This window comes from Amia ocellicauda, chromosome 7 (genome assembly GCF_036373705.1).
Source record: "Amia ocellicauda isolate fAmiCal2 chromosome 7, fAmiCal2.hap1, whole genome shotgun sequence".
Lineage (NCBI taxonomy): Eukaryota > Metazoa > Chordata > Actinopteri > Amiiformes > Amiidae > Amia > Amia ocellicauda.
Window position 1 is genome coordinate 12,287,007 of NC_089856.1, and position 23,639 is coordinate 12,310,645.

The 23,639-nt window shown below is 42.5% G+C and overlaps 2 protein-coding genes across 5 annotated transcripts in view; one reads left to right on the plus strand and one right to left on the minus strand.

Moving 5' to 3' along the window:
- The window catches only part of rbms2b (RNA binding motif, single stranded interacting protein 2b), a 42,223-nt gene extending 35,427 nt beyond the window's left edge, over positions 1 to 6,796 (plus strand). For 2 of the 4 annotated variants that reach the window (XM_066708435.1, XM_066708438.1), the window contains exons 7-14: positions 267 to 376; positions 585 to 631; positions 1,160 to 1,253; positions 1,630 to 1,680; positions 1,841 to 1,951; positions 2,369 to 2,449; positions 2,724 to 2,826; positions 3,262 to 6,796. In XM_066708435.1, the coding sequence (XP_066564532.1) occupies positions 267 to 376; positions 585 to 631; positions 1,160 to 1,253; positions 1,630 to 1,680; positions 1,841 to 1,951; positions 2,369 to 2,449; positions 2,724 to 2,804 (575 nt within the window). In that variant the 3' untranslated portion in view covers positions 2,805 to 2,826; positions 3,262 to 6,796. Of the gene's footprint in view, positions 1 to 266; positions 377 to 584; positions 632 to 1,159; positions 1,254 to 1,629; positions 1,681 to 1,840; positions 1,952 to 2,368; positions 2,450 to 2,723; positions 2,837 to 3,261 lie in introns of all 4 variants that reach the window. The other 2 variants (XM_066708437.1, XM_066708436.1) reach the window with 2 other exon arrangements.
- A 4,691-nt stretch (positions 6,797 to 11,487) lies between these two features.
- On the minus strand, positions 11,488 to 23,628 carry senp1 (SUMO specific peptidase 1). Its single transcript, XM_066708434.1, has 18 exons — positions 23,161 to 23,628; positions 22,301 to 22,359; positions 21,083 to 21,327; positions 20,790 to 20,874; positions 20,246 to 20,441; positions 19,892 to 20,048; positions 19,567 to 19,685; positions 19,155 to 19,444; positions 18,943 to 19,006; positions 18,810 to 18,848; positions 18,503 to 18,587; positions 16,509 to 16,652; positions 16,260 to 16,391; positions 15,715 to 15,918; positions 15,437 to 15,516; positions 15,161 to 15,245; positions 14,820 to 14,915; positions 11,488 to 14,588 (listed from the first exon to the last, which is right to left on the minus strand). Exons 1-18 carry the CDS (start codon positions 23,289 to 23,291, stop codon positions 14,526 to 14,528), a joined length of 2,274 nt encoding a protein of 757 aa, XP_066564531.1. The 5' UTR covers positions 23,292 to 23,628; the 3' UTR covers positions 11,488 to 14,525.
- Positions 23,629 to 23,639: the final 11 nt, after the last annotated feature.

The window sequence follows — 23,639 nt, forward strand, 5'->3', positions numbered from 1 at the left end:
TTGTATAGACCTGGCTTAATTAGGAGGCCTTTTGGGGAACCGGGGACATATTTTACAATCCACATAAAAGAAGACGGAGGCCAATTTATCCAGCTTCCGTGCAGTTTCATGCAAACTCATACAAACATGTGGTGAATCAGTGTTTGTAGTAAGAGCTTTCATTTTAAGCACTGGAGTCCCTGCCCTAATCTAAATCTCATGGTTTTCTTTTTTTGTCGTTTGTTGTTTTCTTTTGTGTCTTTGTGTCCTTTTCTCCTGTCATTCAGTACCCACGGAACCATTGTTGTGTAAGTTTGCTGACGGGGGACAGAAAAAGAGGCAGAACCAGGGGAAGTACCTGCAGAATGGACGGCCCTGGCCCAGGGATGGCGAGACGGTAAACCAGATTAGCTGTCTATTTCTCACATGGGCAAAATTTGAAATCCAACCTGGGGTGAAAAAGCCACATGATATGCACATCATTTAGGGAAGGCAGAATCTTGTTTAGATACTGGAATGCCGTAAATACAGGAGGTTTGAAATAAATCGCGTTTTTGTTGATGAAGCCTTGTACTTTTTCATAAGTGATTGTTTTGTGTCCTCAGGGAGGAATGACGTTAACATACGACCCCACCACAGCCTTGCAGAATGGGTAGGTCTGGTGTTTTCAATGCCAGCTTGCAGTAGCCCCTTAATTAATAACATGATGTTGCAATGTATAGTCTATACATATATACATAGGAACATATAGGAAGCTATGGAATGGATCACAAGAGATGAAACAGACCTAGAAGACGACCACATAAAAGAGGAAGATGACATAAACGTTGCAGGCATGACATGGAAAAGAGAAGCTGTAGATCGAAGTGGAAACATCTTGGGGAGGCCTTCATCCAGCAGTGGATTGATGTATACATCATCTTCAGTATATATTATTATAAAACAAATGTATTGTATTGGGATACAAATAGCTGCCAGGGTTACCCACCTTAGCTCACATTGAACATCTATAAACTTAAACAAATTGGGGGGCATGATGTTTCCATTGACATTATTTGTGTTTTAGAAACGATGCTTGTATGACAAGACCATTCTCCCTGAAGTGAGGTGGTGTTAGGCCAGGTGTACAGTGCAGTCATTGGTTGTCGTGGTGAATGCCTCTCTGCTCTTATGTCTGCAGGTTCTACTCATCTCCATACAGCATCACTCCAAACCGAATGATCGCTCAGACATCCATCCCACCTTACATCCATTCCCCTGTCTCATCCTACCAGGTCAGTGCCCCCCCTGCCTCTTACTGCGCACACGTCATAGGTACACTTAAAAGAACAGAACAATAAAATGAAATCATTGGACTAACGGTCTGCCCGCCTTTTTAAAATGTCACACATCTCCCCAGTCTGCGACACATTGTGTAAAGGGAGACTCATTTGTCACTCCCGGTTTTAATCCAGCCATTAACTCGAATGTAGCTCCTAAAGCTCCCGCTGTCAGGTTCGATCTCTCAATTTCTGACGCAAAGCCGTTTTAAATTGAAGAGCAATACAAGCAGAACGTGCACTTCAGCATATGTGATGGTACAGGAGTGCTGCGTTACGTTGCCCTGTATGGCGCTGCATTGTATGAGCCTATTTCTTCTCCCTCCTCTAGGTACACAGTCCCTCCTGGATGCACCACCAGTCGTACCTCATGCAACCCGCAGTAAGTACCCATACAAAGTGAAGTATTACAGACGATACGATGCTTAGTTCTGCACGGGGAGGTTTTGGGAAGGTCTGAAGTCACGCAGAAAAGCGTCATCCTGTCTGAAGTGTACCTTGTACTGTCTCACTACTGCCTGTCTGTCCCTCTGTCTGTCCAGGGGACGGTCCTGACCCCGACGATGGACCACACCATGTCCATCCAGCCCACCTCCATGATGGGGCCAATCAGTCAGCAGCTCAGCCACCTCTCACTGGGCAGTACGGGCACGGTCAGTGGCTGCAGAGGACAGGGTCGGGGTCAGGGTCCCCATGGTCCTTTAAAGACTTATCATCGGCATAGATGTGTGGGCAGTTGAGTGTCACCACACTGTTTAGAGAAGCATATATATGAAAATAATGCAACTACTGCTTAAAAATGTAAAAAGATATGATACCATTTGACCTCACACTGCCCTGATTACCTTGCATGTCTGAGTCAGTAATACTCCCATCTGGGTGGGCCAGGGAAAAACATAACACATTTTAGTATAATATTGATCTGTTACAGACTCGCTTAACCCATAAAGCAATGCGGCAGCATGTGAAACCATCGGTCTCAAACTGATCTGCAAGCTGAGACAATGTTGCTGTGGTTTCAGACTGACTTAGCCCCCTTCCCTCTCTCTTTCTCTCTCTCTCTCTAACAGTACATGCCTGCCAACACAACTATGCAAGGGACTTATATCCCACAATACACCCCAGTGCCTCCCTCCAGTGTCTCCGTAGAGGTAAGCAATCTGGACAAAATCACTGAGCACAACAAATGCAACGACTTTTTTTGAGGACAGTTGAGCGTGAGGGAATCAGTTTGTATTGAGTTTTTCTACAGTTTAGGAGAGAGCCCTCGTGACTTTATGTTGGCTGAAAACCCTGATCGTATTGATTATGGAAACGGGGGCTTCTTCTTCCCATACATGGGTACGAGCGAGGTTCTCGTCATTTGAGGTCGAGGATGGCTGGGGTCGCTGTAACGAGCGCGCTGAATCCCGTGTCTTTTTGCAGGAAAACAGCGGTCAACAGCAGCAGGTTGCCATAGAGACGACCTCAGAACACACAACCTACTCCTACCAGCACAGCAAGTGAAGCGGAGGTGCTGTGTGCGCGCGTGAGTGTTTGTGAGTGTTTGTGTGCCTTTGTGTGTGTGTGTGTGTGCGGGTGTTGCAGCACTCTGACCGCCATGACCACCTTATTATGGGCCTGTTTCAGGCACAGGGACAACAAACATTGCGGTTTGTGTTTAGGGGCCAACCGTGTGAAAAGCAGCGGGCCAGACGGTGCACCTTTTGGGTGTAACGTTGTAGGTTGTCTGCATCTCTCCGTCCCCAGTACCAGGGTGGGAGTGGAGGTCTTAGTAGCAATTATTAATTACAAGCTAGAAAGATTTAAAAACCTATAATAATTATCTGTGTAAAGTGTGCTGTTCCCAGTACCAGGAGTTAATTTGAGCTTCAAAGCAATAAAATCCATCCTGTTCTACAGTTTGTATGTTCAGGTACAAGCCATATTTTAACACGTGTGTCTTTGCTGTCTCTTTCCCTAGTCTTTCCTCAACGAGAAGGTACAGCAAGGCCAGGTGAGCAGCAGCCCTTGTGGGGGAGCTCAGAGTCGGCTCCACACAGACTCTACGGACAGACTCTTACTTCTTTAAAGACTTTTCTTCAGAGTCAAGCAACCAAAGGTGGGGGATTTCTGTGAAGATGTCTATTTTAATAACAGAAAAAGAAAAAAAATAGAAAAAATTAAATAAAAATAAGAAAAATACAAAACAAAAAACAGATACAAAGCATTATTTTTGTGCACGTAATATAACAAATTCTTATTTTTTAAAACTTTCTGGAAGGCCAGAATGAGCGAGTTAAAAAAAAAGTTTTTTCTTTTGTAAAATATGCAAACTTATTTTGTTTTTAGTTTTTTTTTTTTTTTTTTTGACATTTTATTAGCTGCCGAAAGAATTTTGTACAGATTAAAAAAAAAAAAAAAAAAAAAAAAAGCATTTATCAAATTTTGCGATGTTGTAGATTTGATATTTTTTTTTATTGTACGTTAAAAACAAAAACTAAAAAAAATGTTAAAAAATCATACTGCTTAAGGCTACTTCTTGCAATCTTTTCCCATTGGAGTAACACAGAGGGCAACTGGATCCACATATACAAGTAATAATGCGTAGGAATTGGAATATATAAATGTGAAGAGATTTATAGTATAGAGATCAAATGCAAGTCTTTGAACAATTAATGTGTACTTTTAATCATTTAACTGAATCTAAGGCGATCACTGGGCAATCTAAGGTAGCCCAGTCTTCCATTATGAAAAGCAAAAGACAATCAAAAGATATTTAAATATGTATATTGTGGGAGTAGATTTTATTTTCCTAAAAATGTAAAAATCATCACAAACTTTGATATAGTAACATAACAACTAATGTGTATTTAATAAAGTATGTAAATAAACATTGACATTAGACAGTTTTCTGAGCTGGAAAAGGTAAAAAAAGTACGCTGCCAGAAGTGACTTTTTAGCATAAATTATGGTCACAGTCAGTAGAAAGTCAAATAGGGGTTATTTAAAATGCCTAGTTACAACAAATACTGACATTCTTGACATCTCAATACTTTTCAGATATTTGTCCTGAAGCTTTGAGGTTTGTGGTACTATACACTCTATTACCTAAATTAAAACTACAAAACACATCTGTTTGCAGTGGAAAAAAATGTGTTAAGAAATACAATAATTCCGTAATATAGTGTACATGGCCACATAATTATACTCTGACTGCAATTCCAAAAAAAAAACGGATGTATAATAGACAGATGCATAAATAGATGCAATCTTTTTTAACAAATCATAAAATCACTCTGGAGCAGTAAAGGAATTGCATCCATTTGAGAAAGGGATGTTACACTATAAAACAAATACTCAGAATGTGCCTCTTTTGACCTGCAGAGGTTCAAAGAGCAACTCGCACATAATGCCTAGATCGTACATTTCAGACCACAGTACAGCAGTGCAGAAACAACTAGTTTTGGTATTTGTTGGTTCGATTCAGAAAATTACTTATTAAAGAGTAGTCAAAAAGCAGATAACGAGTAAGTAAATCAGTCCTAGAGTGGCGGGACAACCGCTAGTCACGTCATATGATAATTGTAGTGACCTAATTGATGACTAAACTCAATAAACAGTGGTGCCCTGTGCCACTGGACCCCACATGTCTCACCCCTGTGCGTACCTCGTTGCCACTCCCTGCTGTTGATCTCCAATGGGACTCTGTTTCCAAGAAGCGATTTTAAGCCGTCTGGTTCAAGTAGTTCGAGATCGCTAATGTGAAATTCACGCGCGCGGACGGAAACGGACATGCCTTAGACTGTAGTGAGTAGTTCCAGTTAGGGAAATCTAGAGAATTTGCGAAACAGGAAATAAGAAAAGAGGAAAAAAAGAAAAAGACAAACTTATTGAAAAAAATCGCTACAGGGTTTTTTGCGATGGCCCTCCAGTGCTTTAGAGTAGATTAGGAATAGCAGTGGGACTTCCTAGGTTTTGCTTTCACGATGCTGCTGTTTTTTCTTGTGTGTTTTATTCCATTTTTCATTGACTGTTTTTTGTTGTTGTTAGATGACATATAAGTTTTATTTTATTGTTTTGGCTTTTAATTCACTTGAATCTTTTTTTTTCAGATTTTTGTTCTTTGTTGTTGAAAGGAATTTCTTAGACAATTTTCTTTTTAAGTAGTTTAGATCTCTTGTAGGGAAAGGAAAATTTATAATTTTAGGATTTTAGCTTTTACTTCTTTTGCATTAGGTTCACAGGATTTTAGTTTTTTGGTTGGTTGTTTAAATTTTAAGTGAGTTTGTATGCAGTCAATGCAAGCTGCGAAAGTTGTTTTTAGTTTTTTCTCCATTTTTGTTACTGTGTATTGATATGTTCTGTTTTTATATTGTGTTTTGTTGAAATCATATCGTCAAGAGGGCCACATTTTGATTCGGGTGATTTGCAATGTAAACTCATCTGTTCCAGTTAAATTGGCTTCTGCTTAGAGATGCATTACTTTCCAGTAAAACAGTACGATGACAAAAAACTCAATCCCGACTTCCTATTAAGATTTGAATTAAATCATAACAATTTGACCTTAAGTGTTGCACGTTGATTTTGACGACTAGCTTATTGAAAAGATACTCTTAAAATGTGCCACTTGTCATTTTACCATTCATGCAACAAGAGAGCAAGCCTCTAATAGACCTTCAAGATACTACTTTAATTAACAAAAGCATTTAAAGCTTTACAGATATTGCCAGGGGTATCTGACACCCCATATTGCGACTGAGTGTGCCTCTCGTTGTGTCGTCTTCTATATTAGGAAAGACCGCCATTTTCTGTCTCTAAAGATGCATCCTAAGCAGAAAACATCTGCTAAACTCCTGGAATACAGATAGACACAAACATTACAAATCATTGCTCTTTCTGTTGCCTGGATCTGCAAGTGATATACAGAGTCCAAGTATGTTGAAACCACACTTCTTTTGCAATTAAGTTATATAAAAATAAAGAAAAGAAATAATGAAAAGTTAATATATTTCCAGATTGAGTAAAGATTATCTGTGTTCTGTCTCGGAGCCAGTCAAGCCAGTACACAATCTGCAGGTTGGACAAGCTTTGATGCATTGGCAAGCTTTCTCTTGAATTGTAGCAACATTTTACAGGCTAGGATAGGATGTCAAATGCACATGTAAACGTATACAAATTATATAGAAAAGTAAATGGTTATCCTGGATTCAAGACAAAGTTAAAGCATTGGTTTAACGTTGCTCATATTTCCAAATAGCATCAGGTAATACCATACAATACAAATTAATTTTTGTATATGCCAAAGCATCCCGGAGTGATGTGGAAGTGGTTTGTACGCCAATGCTGCAACTGTGACAGAATCCATGATTTTGCTTAATCTTCTGAAAGCAGGAATTCCCTCCCCACCCCCCCCCCACCCCATGTGGAGGATACACCGAAGTTTTTGTTATTCTTCCGTCCAAATTTTTTTCGCAAAGGAAAAAAAAAAAAAAAAAAAAAGCAAAACAGGTCAAAACGTCCTTTCTGCAGAAGAAGCTGCTGCTGCATTTTTATGATAAAGTCCGCGATCTATGCATTGTTTAAAGTCTGCATCATATAGATTTATCAGGAATCAACAATAATGCATTTCTGTTATGTTTTTATAGTGCATTGTTGTGTTCTCTAGTTGGGCTATATGATGTGGCGACTCTGTGTATCTCTTCCTAGAGGTCTGTATCTCCTTCAGTCACGGGACTGCTGAAAGGGACACTAAGCAATTAATCACAAGACTTCCCACTTCATTATGTGTACTGTAGATCCCACTGACTCTGCAAAAGTAGCCTCCATGTCCAGTTATCATGGAAGACCAAACATGCTTCCAAGAATGCACGTTCATTAAGCAAATTGTACATTTTTAAAATATCCATGTTCCTGATTAAAACTCAATTTGAAATGTGCAAATATTTTGTTAAAGGTCCTATGGCGACTCCTTGGGGGAGTTTAAAATACGATCACTAATGTTTCAGCAGGTTTCTACCTTCACAGAAGTGACATGTTAATGCTCAGTTTGGCAATGCTTTATCGGCATGCATGCCTCGGGTACATCAGTGCAAACTCACTCCCCACGTTGGCCAGATTACATCCTACGTTAAATGTTTGTTCTGTAAACAAAAAGCACCAAAATCTAAGGCAGAATGTCACGTATGTTGTTTTTCCCCCCCCTTAAAAAAAGGTTTACTATATAATGCCTTTCATAAAAACACAACAGTTAGGTTGTCACGACTGTAAAAAATAAAACTAGCTGGTGGCAAGGCTTTCGACTTCTTTCCCACGCAAAGTTTAAAAGCACCAACTACAACAAACGCTACACCATGGAAGGAGATACAGTCCTCTTATCCCAATGAGCATTTTCTCATTTCTCTCTCTCGCTCTCTCTCAGAAAGGTTTTATTTGTGTTACCAAAGACTCAGAAGCCATCCACCAGTCAGGAAGCTTTATCTGTCACAAACATTTGTAGCAAAAATCAAAAACAAGTGCTAGTCTCACTTTCACTAAAACCTTTTTTTGTGTGCACCAGGCAGCTTTTTTCCATACCTTTTTTCCCAAGTGGTTGTTTTATTTTCTTGGGAAACTGATCTAGGACTGGGAGTCTGAAGGAATCCTCTAAGTGTTCATATACGCACATCTCTCCAGGAACTAAGCTCTTTGAAATATCCTCTCAAAATGAATGATATGATCTTAGTTAAGGCCATATATCAGCCGCAGCTCCTATAGGACTCTCTTAGAGCAGATGGATTATCAATGTTCATTTTGGTCTCATGTACCCCCCACTCTCTAAACACACATACACAGTGTTAGGATGAAGCAGTGCCTGATCTATCAGTCCAAGACCCCAGATTGTATTCGGTCACTGACACGCACCTGACTTCCTTATAAGAAGCAAACGTGAGTGCTTTCACATTTGTTTTAAAAACATCTGTAGGAACGGAGTGACACTTTTCAGAAAGTATAATATTCCCATGGCATGTTCTCCGTTTATTACAATTAAAAAGCCCTGGGGATGGGTGAACATGTCAGAGATGCTTGATGCACCAGGCTTGAATGCAGTGTATTGGGATTTCTGATATGAAATCCCTCTATAGGGTGGCCATAAGACCTTTTAAAACGCTTTCCAAAAGCAGGGTCTTCACTCACTGAAGTGCACATGAGAGAGCATGTTCTCTACACAATTAACCAATGGGGATCCAACAGAGAAGGCAGAAAGCAAGCTGGCTGCATAATAAAGGTGATAGTAAAGTGATATTTCTGAATTGTGCTTGCAGGGTTTCTCTATAAATGTTGGGACTTTTTTTAAATGATGTCTGGACCATCCTTCCATTCTAGGCACCTTTGCCCTAGCTGTTATTACTTTTGTTGTTTGTGATGCATTTATGTACAGATATACACATGACAGTTACAGTTCCTCAGAAAGGTGCACCTCATGAAGGAAAGAGTGTGTTGAGGTTTTTTTCTTCTCAATATAACAATAAATGATAATAGTACTTTTAATCAGCCACTACATTAAGTATGAAACATTATATGGTTTTGAAACTATGAAATTAACCTTGTTACTATGCAGTGTTTGTCCACAGATGGGTTTTCCCTATTAATGCAGATTTCGGTTAAGTCACAGGCCACATATCGGCACCTACCTGGTGAAGTCTACATGTTACCAACATTTGATGTTTTGCCTCCACTGACGCATACAGGAGTGGGAAAGATATATTTTTTTAGTTTAAGTACATATCTTAATCCCAGTAAGTAGACTGAAATGACTTCCTCAACCATGCCCAACACAGAAGGAGGTTGGGGTCGGGGTCTGGGTCTGGGGGTCAGGGTATTGGGGCACATTACAGTGAGCTCCACCCAGCCCCCAAACTAGCTCACCTTCAAAGCCTCATAACTGAGAGAGTTCACTGATTTGCTGGAAGTGTGTGCAGTAGGGGCCAATCAGAGGGCAGAGGAAGTCTCATAGCCAGTGAGGTGGCAGCAGGGCACAATCATGTAACAAGCAGTGATTTAGCTGATGCTGAATTATGTACTTTTGATATGGGGCAAAAACATCTCGGATATTTATTTTCACCAAGGCCCTCAAGGGCTCACAGTGAACACGAGAGGTTGTGTTCACATGCTGGTGCGATTCCTACCAAGCGGCTACACTTCTGCCGCCAGAGCCGGTGTGCCATCGGCTGCTGAACATAGTTTCTATTCTGCGACCCAGCTCATGTAGCGCCCGGGGTTTATTTCATAGTTTCAAAATGTTTTGCTGCTGCTAGGAATGTGAAAGCAGTTGGTGAGGTGCAGGCCGTGCTGGTTGTATGAAAAAAGAAAAGGCTCATTGAGGAAACCTGGGGGTTGAATAGTTTGCCAAATGTATTGTGAGAGGTTGAAGTTGAGCTTCAAGAAAAACCCAAAAACTATAAAAAGGAGAACCTTGTTTTTGGCATAACCATGTCTTCCCCACTCCCCCCTGCCCCCAAATGTATCCATCAAAACATCCATTTTAACTGCTGTTTTGGGGATATTTGTCTTGGGTGCATTCTTTTATTTTCGATTAGTGAATGGATAGACAAAGCAATCTCAATAGTAATGACATGCAGTAGTTCATGATGCCTTGTGGCAGTGTTTGGCCACCTGAGATGGCCACACCCTTTTTAAAAGCTTGAGAAATGGTCACCTGTATGGGAGTACTGTGGTTAGGAATTGACTGAGACTTTTGAGTCTGCTTACAAACAATAACTAGCCTCTATGTAACCATTTCTATGAGATTTTAATTGGGGATGAATAACTTGCTCATTTTATATAGTGCCTTTCTTTCAGCAAACGTAGTTTAAAAAAACAGTATCCCACCAGGGAAGATTTCTGATGTTAAGATTTGCACTGTCTTGAAATAATTCAGGTACAGGGAGATGTAATTTATAATACACATTTTGACAGATTATCTCAGTTTAGATTTCAGGTTTAAGAATTGGTTTTATTAAACAATATGTACATAGAGCTACAGTGCTTCCCTGTCCAACTTGCATAACCCTTCAAAAGTGTATCATATGAGAAATGTCAGGTCCCTTTTTGAGGATAATAGGAATTATTTATGTAGTACTGGGAACTAGAAGTTATTTACCTACAGCAACTATAAATAAATGAAGGGCAAATCGCATTGATTAAAATATTTGGAAAAACAATCTTTCAAAGCCACACTGGAGACCAAATTGGACATTTTGGCATGAACTGCAAATTTCCAGTCTCGTTGCAAAAAATGAAGTACTGCTACAAATCAAAGAATGCGAGTCTTCTTCTTATCATTATTGATGATGATAAATCAATTGAATCCATGTTTGTTTGCCAAACTAACAATTCTCCTTCAGGTTTCTACAGTCCATATCCAATAAAACACAACTGGCTCATCTCTCACAATACAGCTGCTTTTAAAACCGTTTTTATTTATACAAGAACTCATTTTGTACAAAAATGTTAGATAATGTCTTCGGTTTTGTATTTTTTTTCCCTTCTTCCTTGTGCCATAAACTTGCTGATCTTCTTTATTTTATTTTTTATTCATGAAAAAACACAGCTTTTTTGTTTTCTTGTTCTTTGGTTTGACTCTGAATTTGAAATGTCAACTTTGATTTTTTTTTTTTTTTTAAATAAAAGTCTTGTTTTTCGTCTGTGTCCATGGGTGGTTCCTAATAGATGACCTATCCCATCTAATCCACTGGTGAAATTGCTGGTTACTGGTTGCTATTTTAAAATTTCTACAATGCTCTACACAGCTTTTTATGTCAAATGTACCCCTCAATCAGCTAGCAAAACAAGACATCTTTACTACACAGCCAAACAGGGGCATAAAAACCTTTATCCCCAACTGTATGTAGTTTTGGGTTCTTGTCTTTCTATTGCCCATAAACCCAACCCCTTTAGTACAACACACACAGTGGTATAATGGCCTGGTGTGTGCCTTATAACACATACTATAATACGTGGAGTTTACTTTTGTCTTAAAAGTGTAAGGTCATAATTTTACCATCCCCTTTTGTTTCAAGATTAAAACAACCCCCCAATGATAAAATTAAAATAACTGTAGTTCACTTCCATTAGTAGGAACGGTTTATTCCAATACCCTCACTATTTACACATTCATGTCTGCAAATAGCTTATAATACTGTTAAACCGCATCGCATACATAAAAATATATAGTTAAAAGGTATTGAGTAATAATACTCAAACACTATAGCGACATAAAAATAAAAACATGTACAATGTTTGTTTACCTTTTGCATTTTCTTCGTGTGGTCCCTCCCAAATCTCAGGTACAGCTGTTTTTCTCTATGTTCGTCAAACCAAAGCCATTTATGAGAATTTGAGGCAGGATAAAAACGTACACACACACACCTTATATATATAAGCGTATAAAAGCTCAATATAGCACATAAGCTGACAAAGCGCACAAGACTAATTTGCACACACCATCTGATAATTGTACAATGAAAAGGTAATGTATTTTGCACAAATATTTAAAATTGTTGCTTTTAGCCACACACAAATATACAATGAAACTATTTGTATTTGTAAACAACACTGATTTTAGTAACCGTCGCATCCTCCCTACACCCCTGAGATGATGACGAAATGGAATCGTCCGTTTGCAATTGAACTAGTCCTGTGCATGTGACCAGTGACGTTTTGGGCTCCCCTCACTCAACATTTTTTAATGTAAAACAAATTTATGTAAGGATTTAAACAAAAACCTCCTTTATATTTTACAAGGAATCAACTAAAGACATGGGCATCTGCTAAGAAATAAATAACTAAACTTTGATACAAATATTCCAATTAGATGTAAAGGATAATTTATTTATGGTGAATTTGTGGTTGTACTACACATTAAAAAGCAAATATTTTAAGGGTTTATGTGACTAATTATAAATAAGTGTAGGCTATATGAAGCAGCAGGAGCTATTATTATTGATTATTAAAATACCAGCATTTGGCACAAAATAAAGGCGAGACCAACCCCATTGCTTTTCAGGGTTTTTAATTCTACAAAGGAGGGGTTCCCTAGATACAAAACCAATAATAAAAGGTACAAAAAGTCATATTAAATAAAACTCCATAACAAGAAAAACAACATACGTATATATGTATATATACAAAATTTGTAAATTGTCAAAAAGCCCCAATAACCATTTTTTGTCCTTAACTTTATATATATTATATATATATATATATGTTTTAACCCCAGTATCACAATCAGACAGCAATAGCTGAACCAACTAATGTGTTGATTTCAGACAGAAGAAAGTAAAAGCAGAACAAAACTCTAAAGGCCTATTGTTGTTTTACATTTCCTCAAGGGGTTAAGACACAAATGACAACGACCTTTAGAGTAGTGGTGTACAGCTCTGATCCCAGAGGGCCACAGTCCACCCCCGCTGATAGATAGATCACTCTACAACCAGTTTAAACACCAGGGAAACAGTACTAAACTGGTCCGATTCGGTAAACACATGGTTCAGTTAGGTGTTGAGAGTTTGGAAGGAAGATTCTTATTTTTCACTCTACTCACTGACAATTTCAAGCGCTTTAAAATTTTAAATTTTAAAAGCTCAGTTCTGAGACAGGACCGCATGCGCTGAGCGAAGGAAGCAGCAGTGTTATCTTGGATTCCATAGCTTATCACTTCACACCCAACTCACAATCAGTCACTGACTTGGATTTCATTGATCCAGTTTTGAAATCATCGCCACGTCCAAATGTTTAGCCGGATCGGCAATGTCACATGACTTACAACAGCTGCAGGGTGGGGGCTCCACCAGGACTGAGTAACAAAGGCCAGCTTGACAAGAGCTAGACACTTTTTCTGCACACCAAGGAGTGGCGTTGCCTGCCTGAGAGAGACAGGAGAAGGTGCTGCTGGCTTGCTTTCCTCTTGCCTGAGCTCTGAATTTTTTATTTTATTTTTTATAACTCCTCCCCTCAATTTAATTTATTTGATAGTTTTTCCTTCACTCCAGCACTAGGATCCTAAGCAATAGTTTGTGCAGTACTGGTAGTGTCCAGTCTGCAGTCACTCAAACAAACAAAAAAAACTTAAAAACATGAGAAGAATAAACCTGTCCATTTGGAAGCAGCTTTTTCTTGAATCGTCTTTCATTCTTGCCGTCGCCCAGATTTCTGTAACCAGTACACGTCTCATATCTGCCTTCCTGAGTTCTCTCTGTTGCATATTCTTTCAGTGGTGTGTCTCTACATATTTATTTTATTTAGAGTTTCACTGTCTGCCCTATCTCTGGAGTTAGTGATCCACACACACACACACAAAGTTGCAGTAGTTCCTTCAACAACTTTGTCAGGTTAACAAATACTCGATGGAGCCACTGTAACAGAGAGCGCATCAAGCCTGAAATGAGAACACCATGGAATTCAATATAAAACTACTGAAAAGTACTGGACATGACTCTGTCAGTTCTAAATGAGCACAATACACTGACTATTACAGTGGCTGCCATTATTGTTAATCATACGTACAGGGTGGCCACAAAGTTCTGCCGTCCTAATGTTCCCCTTATACCTACAACGCTCTGACCAACAAGGGATAATGCAGATTAATTGGCCCATCTCCATGTTTACTTCAAACACACCCATTAGGTGAGCTGCATTTACCAGTCCAGAGGATGGGAACGGAGCATGCGCCACCGTCCTGATGGCATAGCGAGACGGTGTGCCCATTTTGGGAGGCATGGCATCTTCTGTCACATGAGAGAAGCAGCTCGTCTCTGCTAACCCTCGCTGTCTTGTTGCTCATTCCTTTCCAAATCCAACGAGTCTTCAGGTGACGGGACCTTGCAGGCTACCCATATAGTGCCTTTCTTTAGAACCAAGAACCCCCATGGCTGCATTAAAAGGAATGCCCTGTCTGAACCGAACTGAAGTGCAGAAATCGATGCTGGGAATTACTTGGCAGTGTCTTGTACAGCCACTGCTCTCTGGAGAACAGGCCCGAGAGGGGCAGGGAGATGAATGAGGATCAAGAATCAGGGAAGTGCTTTTGTGTGTCATCAGAGTCTCCAGTCGTCTCCCTCTCTGAGGAAAAGGGCTAGAGACTTGTGTCAAATTTGGGAATCGGGGGGGGGGGGGAAGTGGGAATGTGGGAGGGTAGTCCAGGGAGAAAGTCCAGATAATCCCCATTCCTTCCCAGGTAATCCTGTTCCAAATTTGTTGTGGAAAAACTCACAAGAGCTTGCGGTTCAGAATCTCCCAGACCATTCGTCGCCGGAAATATGGCATATGTTTCTGCAGGGATTCGGGAAAAAAAAAAATACCGGAGTCAGAAGGCTGTCCTGATTTTGGATAAAATAAAGAGGTAAAAACACAAGCCGTACATGTGCACACATGCAATCAGGGCTATGTTAAACAAAACTGATCTAACTGCGCACTCACTCCTTCTCTATGATCAGTTCCCATGACTGTATTTCACCCAGAAGTCTTCCTGTTTTCCCAAATCCCTGGGTGCACGGGGCTCACCTGTGTGAATGTGATTGGTTTGTCTTTGGTGATGTAATCGGCGTATTTACATGTGAACATTCCACAGTCGCTCCCATTCATCTGCTGAGGGATTTCCTGTGGGGGTAAAATACACACAATAAATACACACACACACCCACCCACCCACTTTCACCCACACTATGCTGGCGGGCACTGCTGTTGTACCCTTTACACAGGTCCTTTGCCCTACCCTCCAGGTGGTAGAGAACTCCCAGCCTTCCTCATACTGCAAGAGTGTATGGGAAGGGTGGGTACAGGGGACTGGTTAAGGTGCTGTCAGAAAGCACCTGTCCCCGGGTGAGGGGCAGTTCGGTACTCACATTGCGTCTCTTACTCTGCAGGACCCAGTCTGAGGTGTCCAAGTTTTTGCCTCTCTTGTCCTGACTCTCCTGCTGCAGGTAATGTCTGTGGAGACCAGGGTCAAAAGAGGTCAGCTTCTTTGAGGACTGAAATACTTCACTTAAAAAATAAATACATGGCTTATTTAAACAACAACTACACACAGCTACCCTCCCTTTAAAGATATAGATATATATTTTGTATGCAAAGGAAGATTGGAATTTGGTGTAAAACTGACTATAGGTCTCTTCACTCACAACAGGATCTTGCAGGCTTCATCGTTGCTGCCACCCATCGAGTCGAAATATGTGATGCTTTTCTTCCGGAAGTCCACCACCTTGGAAAGCAAAACAAAACAAAAATCCAATGAAAAACTAAAACAAACAAATCGATCCAAAACGGAAGCTTTTTACAAGCATGGACTGTGATGGACAGGGCATCCTCAATGGGCTTTGGAGGACAAGGGGACACAACAGACTGGGAAAGATGGTGGGGGACACCTCAGTGAGCTGGTCAAGAGAGGAGTGGCACTCACAGCCAGGCACCAGTGGACACCCAAGTGGACCGGCACCAGCAGGATGTTGGTGGAGAAAACGTCCACCTTCTTGGTCCAGCGGCGGACGGCGTTGAAGCCGGCACTGCGCAGCTTGGGGTAGAAGAACGTGTTGAAGGTGTGGACGGATGGCAGGCCCGGTCGCCGGCTCCTCTCCACCAGCAGATTCATGTAGAAATTAATTACCTGGGAGGAGAGGGGGTTGAAATCAGTCAACAGAATCGAACACAGATATTCACACTCACACATCACATGTATAGATGCAGGGGAGCTTAGAGGAATGGTCCTCAGCCACACTCGTGAGGGATCATGGTTTGTCCTGCTGGTTTTCAGATCAACCGTGGTCTTAATTTCTTCCTTGTCATTGGTCATCTTCATTCGGGTCAAGTAGGTGACCTGGAGGGGCTGGAAACAAACCCAGCAGACACAGTGGTTCTACAGGACCAGGGCTGGGAACCACAGGCCAACAGAAATAAATAAAGACCTGTTGGATCCATTTCAGGCTTTTAGCGCCAGCAGTGCCGTACCTCATCGTTGAGCCAATTGAGGTGGCTCAGGGTCTGCAGGTCTTTGCGCGTGATGGTCAGTCGGAAACCCTCGCTCAGTACCTCATCGTGACTGCCCCCCCGGAGCGCCCGGTTCACCTCCTCCTCCATCGACTGAAGAGAGGCAGAGAGATAACAAGCGAAGGCTCATTTCAAGTGAATTTATAGCCAGTGCGAGTGCCAAGCTGTAGAAGTGACTGTGTGTCTGCCCGTCTGGCATCGTTGCTGTACCTGAGTGAGCTCGGGGAACTCAGGCTCCTCCCGGACTTGCTTGATCTCCTCGACGACAGGCGCCAAGGGAACTTCCTTCTCCAGGGGAACTCGCAGCTGCAGATCCACCACATCACCGCTCGGCCGGTCCTCTGCGGTCAGGCGCTGGAGGGAGGGAGGGATGTTAAAACACCAGAGACAGAAAGACAGAGAGAGAGCTGTAAGTTGGCCACAGTGTTGGAGCAGTCTTATGCTCCTGGCCTCACCCTATACGACACAGAAGTCAAGTTCCTGCTCTATGCAGATGACCTAGTCCTGCTGTCGCCCACAGAGCAGGGGCTTCAGCAGAACCTGGCCATGCTAGAGCAGTACTGTCAGTCCTGGGCCCTGGCAGTAAACATGAAGACAAAAATAATGATCTTTCAAAAAAAGGCCAGACCTCAAGGAAACAAACACCACTTCACTCTAGGCAACACTGCCCTAGAACACACCTCACACTCGCTACACTCACCTGGGACTGACTATCAGTGCAAGGGGCTTTAACCTGGCAGTGAAGGCACTCAAAGAAAAAGCAAGAAGAGCATTCTATGCAATCAGAAGAAGATTCTATAACATTAATATTCCAGTAGAAATCCGACTCAAACTAATTGACAGTGTGATCCAGCCCATTGCGCAGTACAGTAGTGAGGTATGGGGTCCACTCAGTCAACAGGACTATACTAGGTGGGACAATCACCCAATCGAAATTCAGCTGCATGCTGAATTCTATAAAAACATACTGCAGGTGCACAGGAACACACCAAACCATGCCTGCAGGGAAGAATTGGGCAGTTACCCAACTCTCATCAACATCAAGAAACGAGCACTCAAATTTTGGATGCACCTAAAGAAAAGTGAGTCAGACTCACTCCTGTACAAGGCCCTCTAAACCCAAGAACTCAGCCCTGAAAAGAGTCCCTTGGCCCTGAAGCTCACGGCACCGACCCCCGCTCCAGCCTCAGGTCAGCACCGCGTACCTGCCCCCAAACCGAGTCGACCAGATTATAAAGATAACCAAAACCTCCTCTCTGGAATACCGGAACAATTAATTTAAACCCCAAAGTAAACTGGATTGCTATCAGGCCCTGAACAGAGAATACACCCTGGCAGAGTGTCAGAGATACGAAGCAGAGACGCATCCTGACCAAGTACAGGCTCAGTGCCCACAGCCTGGCCACAGGGACGGGCCGACACAGGCAGAGCTGGCAGCCCAGGGAGGAGCAGCGCTGTGTCAGTGCGAGACAGGAGAGGTGGACACAGAGATGCGCTTCCTCCTCCACTGCAGTAAACATGCCCAAATAAGGGACCCATTCTTTAATAAAATAATAAATGCCCACCCAACCTTTGAAAAAACTGATAAAGAAAAACTGTCAGTTCTCCTGGGGGAGGGACACACAGCCCCCCTGGCTGCCCAATGGCACAATGACACAAGAGCACTGTCTGTAGAGGAAGTGTCAATACTCATTTGTAATGTATGTTCTTGTATTTCTCTGTTTAAAAAACAAAACAAAAATGAATCTCTACATAGTAAATCTATTTTTTTCTATGTATAAAATATAATTTATATTTTATTTTTCTGTACCTTACATTTTATAAGGTATTGTGATTCATAATTATTTATTATTTATTTTCCATACATGTATGTATGTTCAATTGGTTTGGCAATACAAATTTGTTTGTCAAGCCAATAAAGCACCTTAAATTGAAAAATTGAATTGAGAGAGAGAGAGAGCACTGAGAAGAGGAGGTGAAGGCCAACAAAGCTGACAGATCCAGAGGAGACAGAGAAAGAGATGGCGATCAGGTAAAAAGATAAAAATATAGTAAAGAAATAGACAGAATAGAGTGAGACTTACAAGGAAGAAAATTAATAAAATGAAAAATCTGGCAAAGAGGCACAACTCCACCACACATTTGGACAGACAGGCCAGATAGTACGTGTCCACCAGCGATTTGCCAGCGTGGGGCCTCCGTACCTGTTTCTGCAGCTGTGCGGTGAGGGCCTCCTGCTCCTCAATCAGTCTCCGCCGCTCCCGAGCACGAGAGTCATACATACTGGTCCTGTCAAAGAGAAAGCGAGAAGAGGGGGATGAGTGGGGAGAAGGAGAGAGAAAAAAAGCCTGAATTGCATTCCTCTGATTGAGACTGGAAAAGTATTTTTTTTGGTCAGTTGTTTTCTTGATAAGAGCGTCACCGAGGGTGAAGGTAGGTACACAGAACTACACATAAAACAAAGCAGACATGTAGACAGACAGAGGATGAGAGGAGAAAACACACACTTACAGTTCTTTGATCCATAACTCTGCCTTGAAGTATGGCACACTGCAGAACAGAAAAAATACATTATAGGTTATATTGCAGTGGAACACTGCGCTACAGAGTCTGAATGCAGAGGCCCTCGGGATCCCAGGCCTACCTTGAGCTATCTGTGGGCTTGGCTTGCTGCTCCTTGATGAAAATCACAGAGTCCGAGTCGTGAGCTAAAAATAAATTAGATAAACAAACAAACAAACAAACAGAAATTGACAAAGTGAGCACAACAGAATGATGCACAATCCATGTGAACTTCAGGACTCGCCATTTCATTTCCAGTAAATTTAACACAGAGCGGGTGTAGAGTGAACAGACCTGAGGACTGCGTGTCCTGCGAGGAGCTGTCCAGCAGGGCAGCTGGGGGAGTGGGGGACGGCTGGGACAGCGTCAGGGCCCTCCCCTGGCCCCAGTGATTGTTGAAGGGCCAGACCTGGTTCTCGGCTCCGCTGGAGCCAGCCCCCGGGCTGGGCAGAGCGCTGGAGCCCCCGCTGGAGGTTGGCCTGGGGCTGGGGGGGCTGCTAGGGCTGCTGGGGCCATCGGACGTCTCCACTTCCACAGAGCGCGCCCGCTGGAGCAGCCGGTGACTGGAGCTCAGAAAACTGGTGCTGAGCGACGGGAGAGAAAGGTAGAGAGAGCTGGTGTTGAGTGCAGTTTGGTGGTTGATGGAGATGTTTCCACAGTTGCGAGGAGTGGATGAGAGGCTCTCGGTGTCGAGGACGGTACTCACATGTCTCTGTGTGACCGCAGGCTGGTGCAGGAGCCCGAGTCCCGGGACGATGGGGAAAAGCCCCCACACACCATGGACAGCAGCTGACGGTAGACCTCCTTCTCCTCCTCACGCACCGACTGCAGGAGGGCAGAGAGAGGTTCAGACACACCGAGGATGAAAAGCCACTGAGCGCAGTATACAGAACGGATGCTCACATCCACTCTGCGTGTGAATCCCTTTTTCTTTGAATTTGTAAAGCGCCGCATGGCAATTTGTTCGTGAAGAGCACTATACCAAATAAAAATGAACCGACTGAGCTCCCCTGGCCGCCCCAGCTCCTCACCTCCTGTGCAGTGCAGCGCCGCAGTGGCTGGCGGGAGCGGGGCGAGCTGCAGCGCGACGGGCTTGACACCACGCGGATCGGGAAGGTCTTCTCATACATGGAGGTGTAGGGCTGGGGTCTGCTGACACTGCCCCCTGCTGTACAGGAGGGCGACAGTCTACACAGAGAGACAGAAGGGAACAAAAAAAAGACAACTAAGGGGATCAATAAAAGATTTAAGTTTGATGATGGCCACTGTCTAATTCCCAGGCACACACATACAGAGAAACAGGAAGTACACTGTAAAGAATGCACTACACTTAATACATACTTAGTATAAGGAACCCATTTTTATTAATTCGTGTCTCTGGTTACCCTGGTGTTCTGCGCGCCCGCAGGTACAGGCTCCGGCCCAGGCGCGGCGAGGGGGGAGTTGGTTTGGTGCTGCAGGGGGGGGGCATGTTGACCGAGTGCCCGTTGGTCTTGTGCGTGTCACACGGGGGGGGCACAGGGCAGACCAGCCGCCTGCACCCTTGCAAAACCCCAGCTGGTGTCTCACTGCTCACAGACTCTGCAGGCAGGGAAAGGGATGAAAGAGGGAGGAAGAGAGAGAAAAGAAGAGAGTGTAAATGGACATTTATTAAAGATGTACACAAGATTCAGATTAATTGTATTAATATTTTGTTTGGAATAACCAAAAGTTTTAAACTGGAGAGCCCACAGATTATCCATTGTAAAGTTTTACAAACACTAAACAACAAATAATAAAATACAATGTCATAGTAAGTTCTTCCTACTTGATTTTTTTTTATTATTACTATTTGGATAACAAATAGAAATAAAATACATAGAGGCTACTGATTTTCCATTGGCACTAATACAATGATGCATATATAGCCGTCAGGGTCAAACCTCTTACCTGACTTGTAAGAGGTTTTCCACCGCAGAGTCCCTGAAGGCGCTATGAAGGTCTCATCCAAGGAGCCGGGCATCTTTGCCTGAAGCTGGAGAATTAAAACGAACATAAATATGAATGTAGGATTTTCACACATTCCATCATAGGCACCGGCCAAAGACCTGCCACACTTCAACCAATTTGAACTTGAGCCCCAAAGTACCGTAGTCACATTAATACAATGAGAAATTGAATAAATATTTAAATATAATAATACAAGTCTTCAGTGAAAGACCAACTACAAAACATCCTCCTACCGTTGTCAGCTGATTCCAGCGCTCAGGCGAGATGCTGAAGGAGGGGGGTGGGGGCAGCGGTATTTCTGCATCCATCCAGGCGGAGGTGGTGGGCGAGGGCGGCGGGAGAGGGGTGGACGAGGGAGAGGGCAGGGGGAATCCGGGCGAGGCGGGTAACATAACGGTGTTCCTGATCCAGGACGCCACGCTACTGCCACGGTTTCTCACGCCCTCCGCTGCCAGCTTCACAGAGCCCACCAAGTCTCCTGCAGGGCACACAACCAGAGACGCCAAACCTCAGAGAGCCACTCGCTTCAAAACCCTTCAGGATTGAATAACTTCAGTGTGGTTTAGGATCGAAGGGTAACATTAATAAAATGAATCCATAAATACATATCCTGGTTGAAAGAGTTCTGTAATTAGATTTTTTGAAAAAATAATTAAGCTTTTATTTACACAATACTTTTTTTTTATCAAAAAAGTTTACGATCACTTTTGTAAAATTGAAAGGGTAAAATAGAAAAACAGATACTGAATAGCGTTTAAATACAGCAGCATTTTCTCAAGCTACCCTCTGGACATGGGCAACGTATGAGTCTATGAATCTGCTCTGTGCCACACCCTCTGAACTCAAGGAAACTCAAGAAGCTTTGTAACCCATTAACTCAGTACAGAAGATAATGCAGTTTAACCAGGAGTCCTTAAAATTATTAAAGCACATACCACTGATATTCTGCTCATCGTTTATGGTTGATGCCATAACTTGCCCTGTATGCTCCACTTTATAATGTTTGTGGTTTATTTTCGTTTGATTTGTTTGTTTTGCCCAATCACTGCACAATGTAGATGTTTCCCATGTCTCTGAAAGTACTGTAATTATGCAATTGAACTGAAAAGAGGAAATATGAAACAGGTTTCTTTCTTTCTTTCTTAAATCCCTTTCCTGAAGTATGTACGTCACTTATTAGTGAGCCTGCTAAGCCCAACTTCCCCTCCTAGAAGTAGTGAAGCTTTTGTACCAGTCAAAGAACAGGCAAGATCCTTCATGTCAAAACGCACAGTCAGACACTCAGGAATGGCCTGCAAAATGTCATTTGTTCTCTCATCCAAAATAAAAATTAAAAACAGATGGGGGACTAGAAGAGCATACAGATTAATTCCACTCCTCTTTCAATTTGCCTGCCAAGTGTTACCATCTTCTAAGGTAGGAGGTTTTGTATTATTAAGCTGGCAGCTCACCCATTTTAAATTTCTTCACGGTTCTGTCCTCGGGTTCATCGTGTCCTCCTTCCAGGACACTGAAAAGGCAAAAGTGTGAATTCACCACTGTTTTGTAGTTGAAGACAACTGTTATGCTAAAATAATACATTTGGTAGTAATTATTTGTATGCATGCGTCTGAATTGAGCAGTTATGCTCCTTTTGATAAGTGTAAAAGTCTTATCGATTTGCGGTGAGCAATTTACCTGCCTGTACAAGATTTGGAAGCAGTATCCGCTCAGTGAAAATGCTGAAAAACGTGAGAGGAAGGAAATGGAACCAAAAAGTAAGTGCTGCTTTAGTATGGCTGCATTAGTCATTTGGTTCAGGTAGAGCTCGCAGCGTGGGAAAGTCGTCCTCAATGGGAGACGGAAGGGTTGAAAAATACCATATTCCTTCAATTTAACTTGCTGTTATTTTAATCAGACATTTAAAAAACAACTGGAGATTGAATTGCCAGAAATCCAACAGCACATATGTTAGGGGGCAGACGCAAATGTGGACAGAATGTGTCACGCTTAAAATTAAGTTAGGTCAGCATCTTTAGAATAAACAAACTCAAATAAACAACTCAAAAGGTGTATTTAATTACATTTTAAACCAGATCGCGCTCTCCGGTACAGTACAGGGTCTAATTTGCACAAAACGTGTGTTTCCATAAACATCTCAATTGTGCTAGAAAGCGGCGGGTCATGATGACTAACTATATAACTTTCCTGCCGTTTCCCCCACTCACCCGAGGTCATTCATATTTAATACACACAGCAGCACTCACGCTGTTCGCCAAAGTTTCGCTGTTCGCTACTATAACTTTTAATTTATTGACGAAACCAGTCTTACCAGTGAAGCGGTCTCTTGCTGGCTCGGGGACCGTCTGGAAGAGCTCCTTCGCCCGCCTCCATCGCGTCCCCAGCCCCGGTCCGGAGAGTGGCGATACCGCCGCCCACCCATTCGCAAATTTTGTTCAACATATTCCGTGATACAGAAAAAATACATATAGCAGAATATATGTGTATTTATCCCTGGACTCTCACAAGGGACTCAGCCTAGACACGCAGTATAATAAAACTATCTGGCTATCCGTCATTCGCGCACCAAACACCGGTCTTGAGTAACTCTGTTAACCGTTCTCGGAAAGCGGCCCCCTGGCTATTTAAATCTTTCCTCTGAGGAGTTGATCCCTCTTCGCAGGCAGCTTGTCTCCCTACTGTTCATGAAACAGGTCCCAGCTGTCTGGAAATTGCCCCCACTTCAACACACATATGAAAAACCAGGCGAGAATCCAGACCGAAAGCTCCCTCTCCCGCTTCTTCCTCATT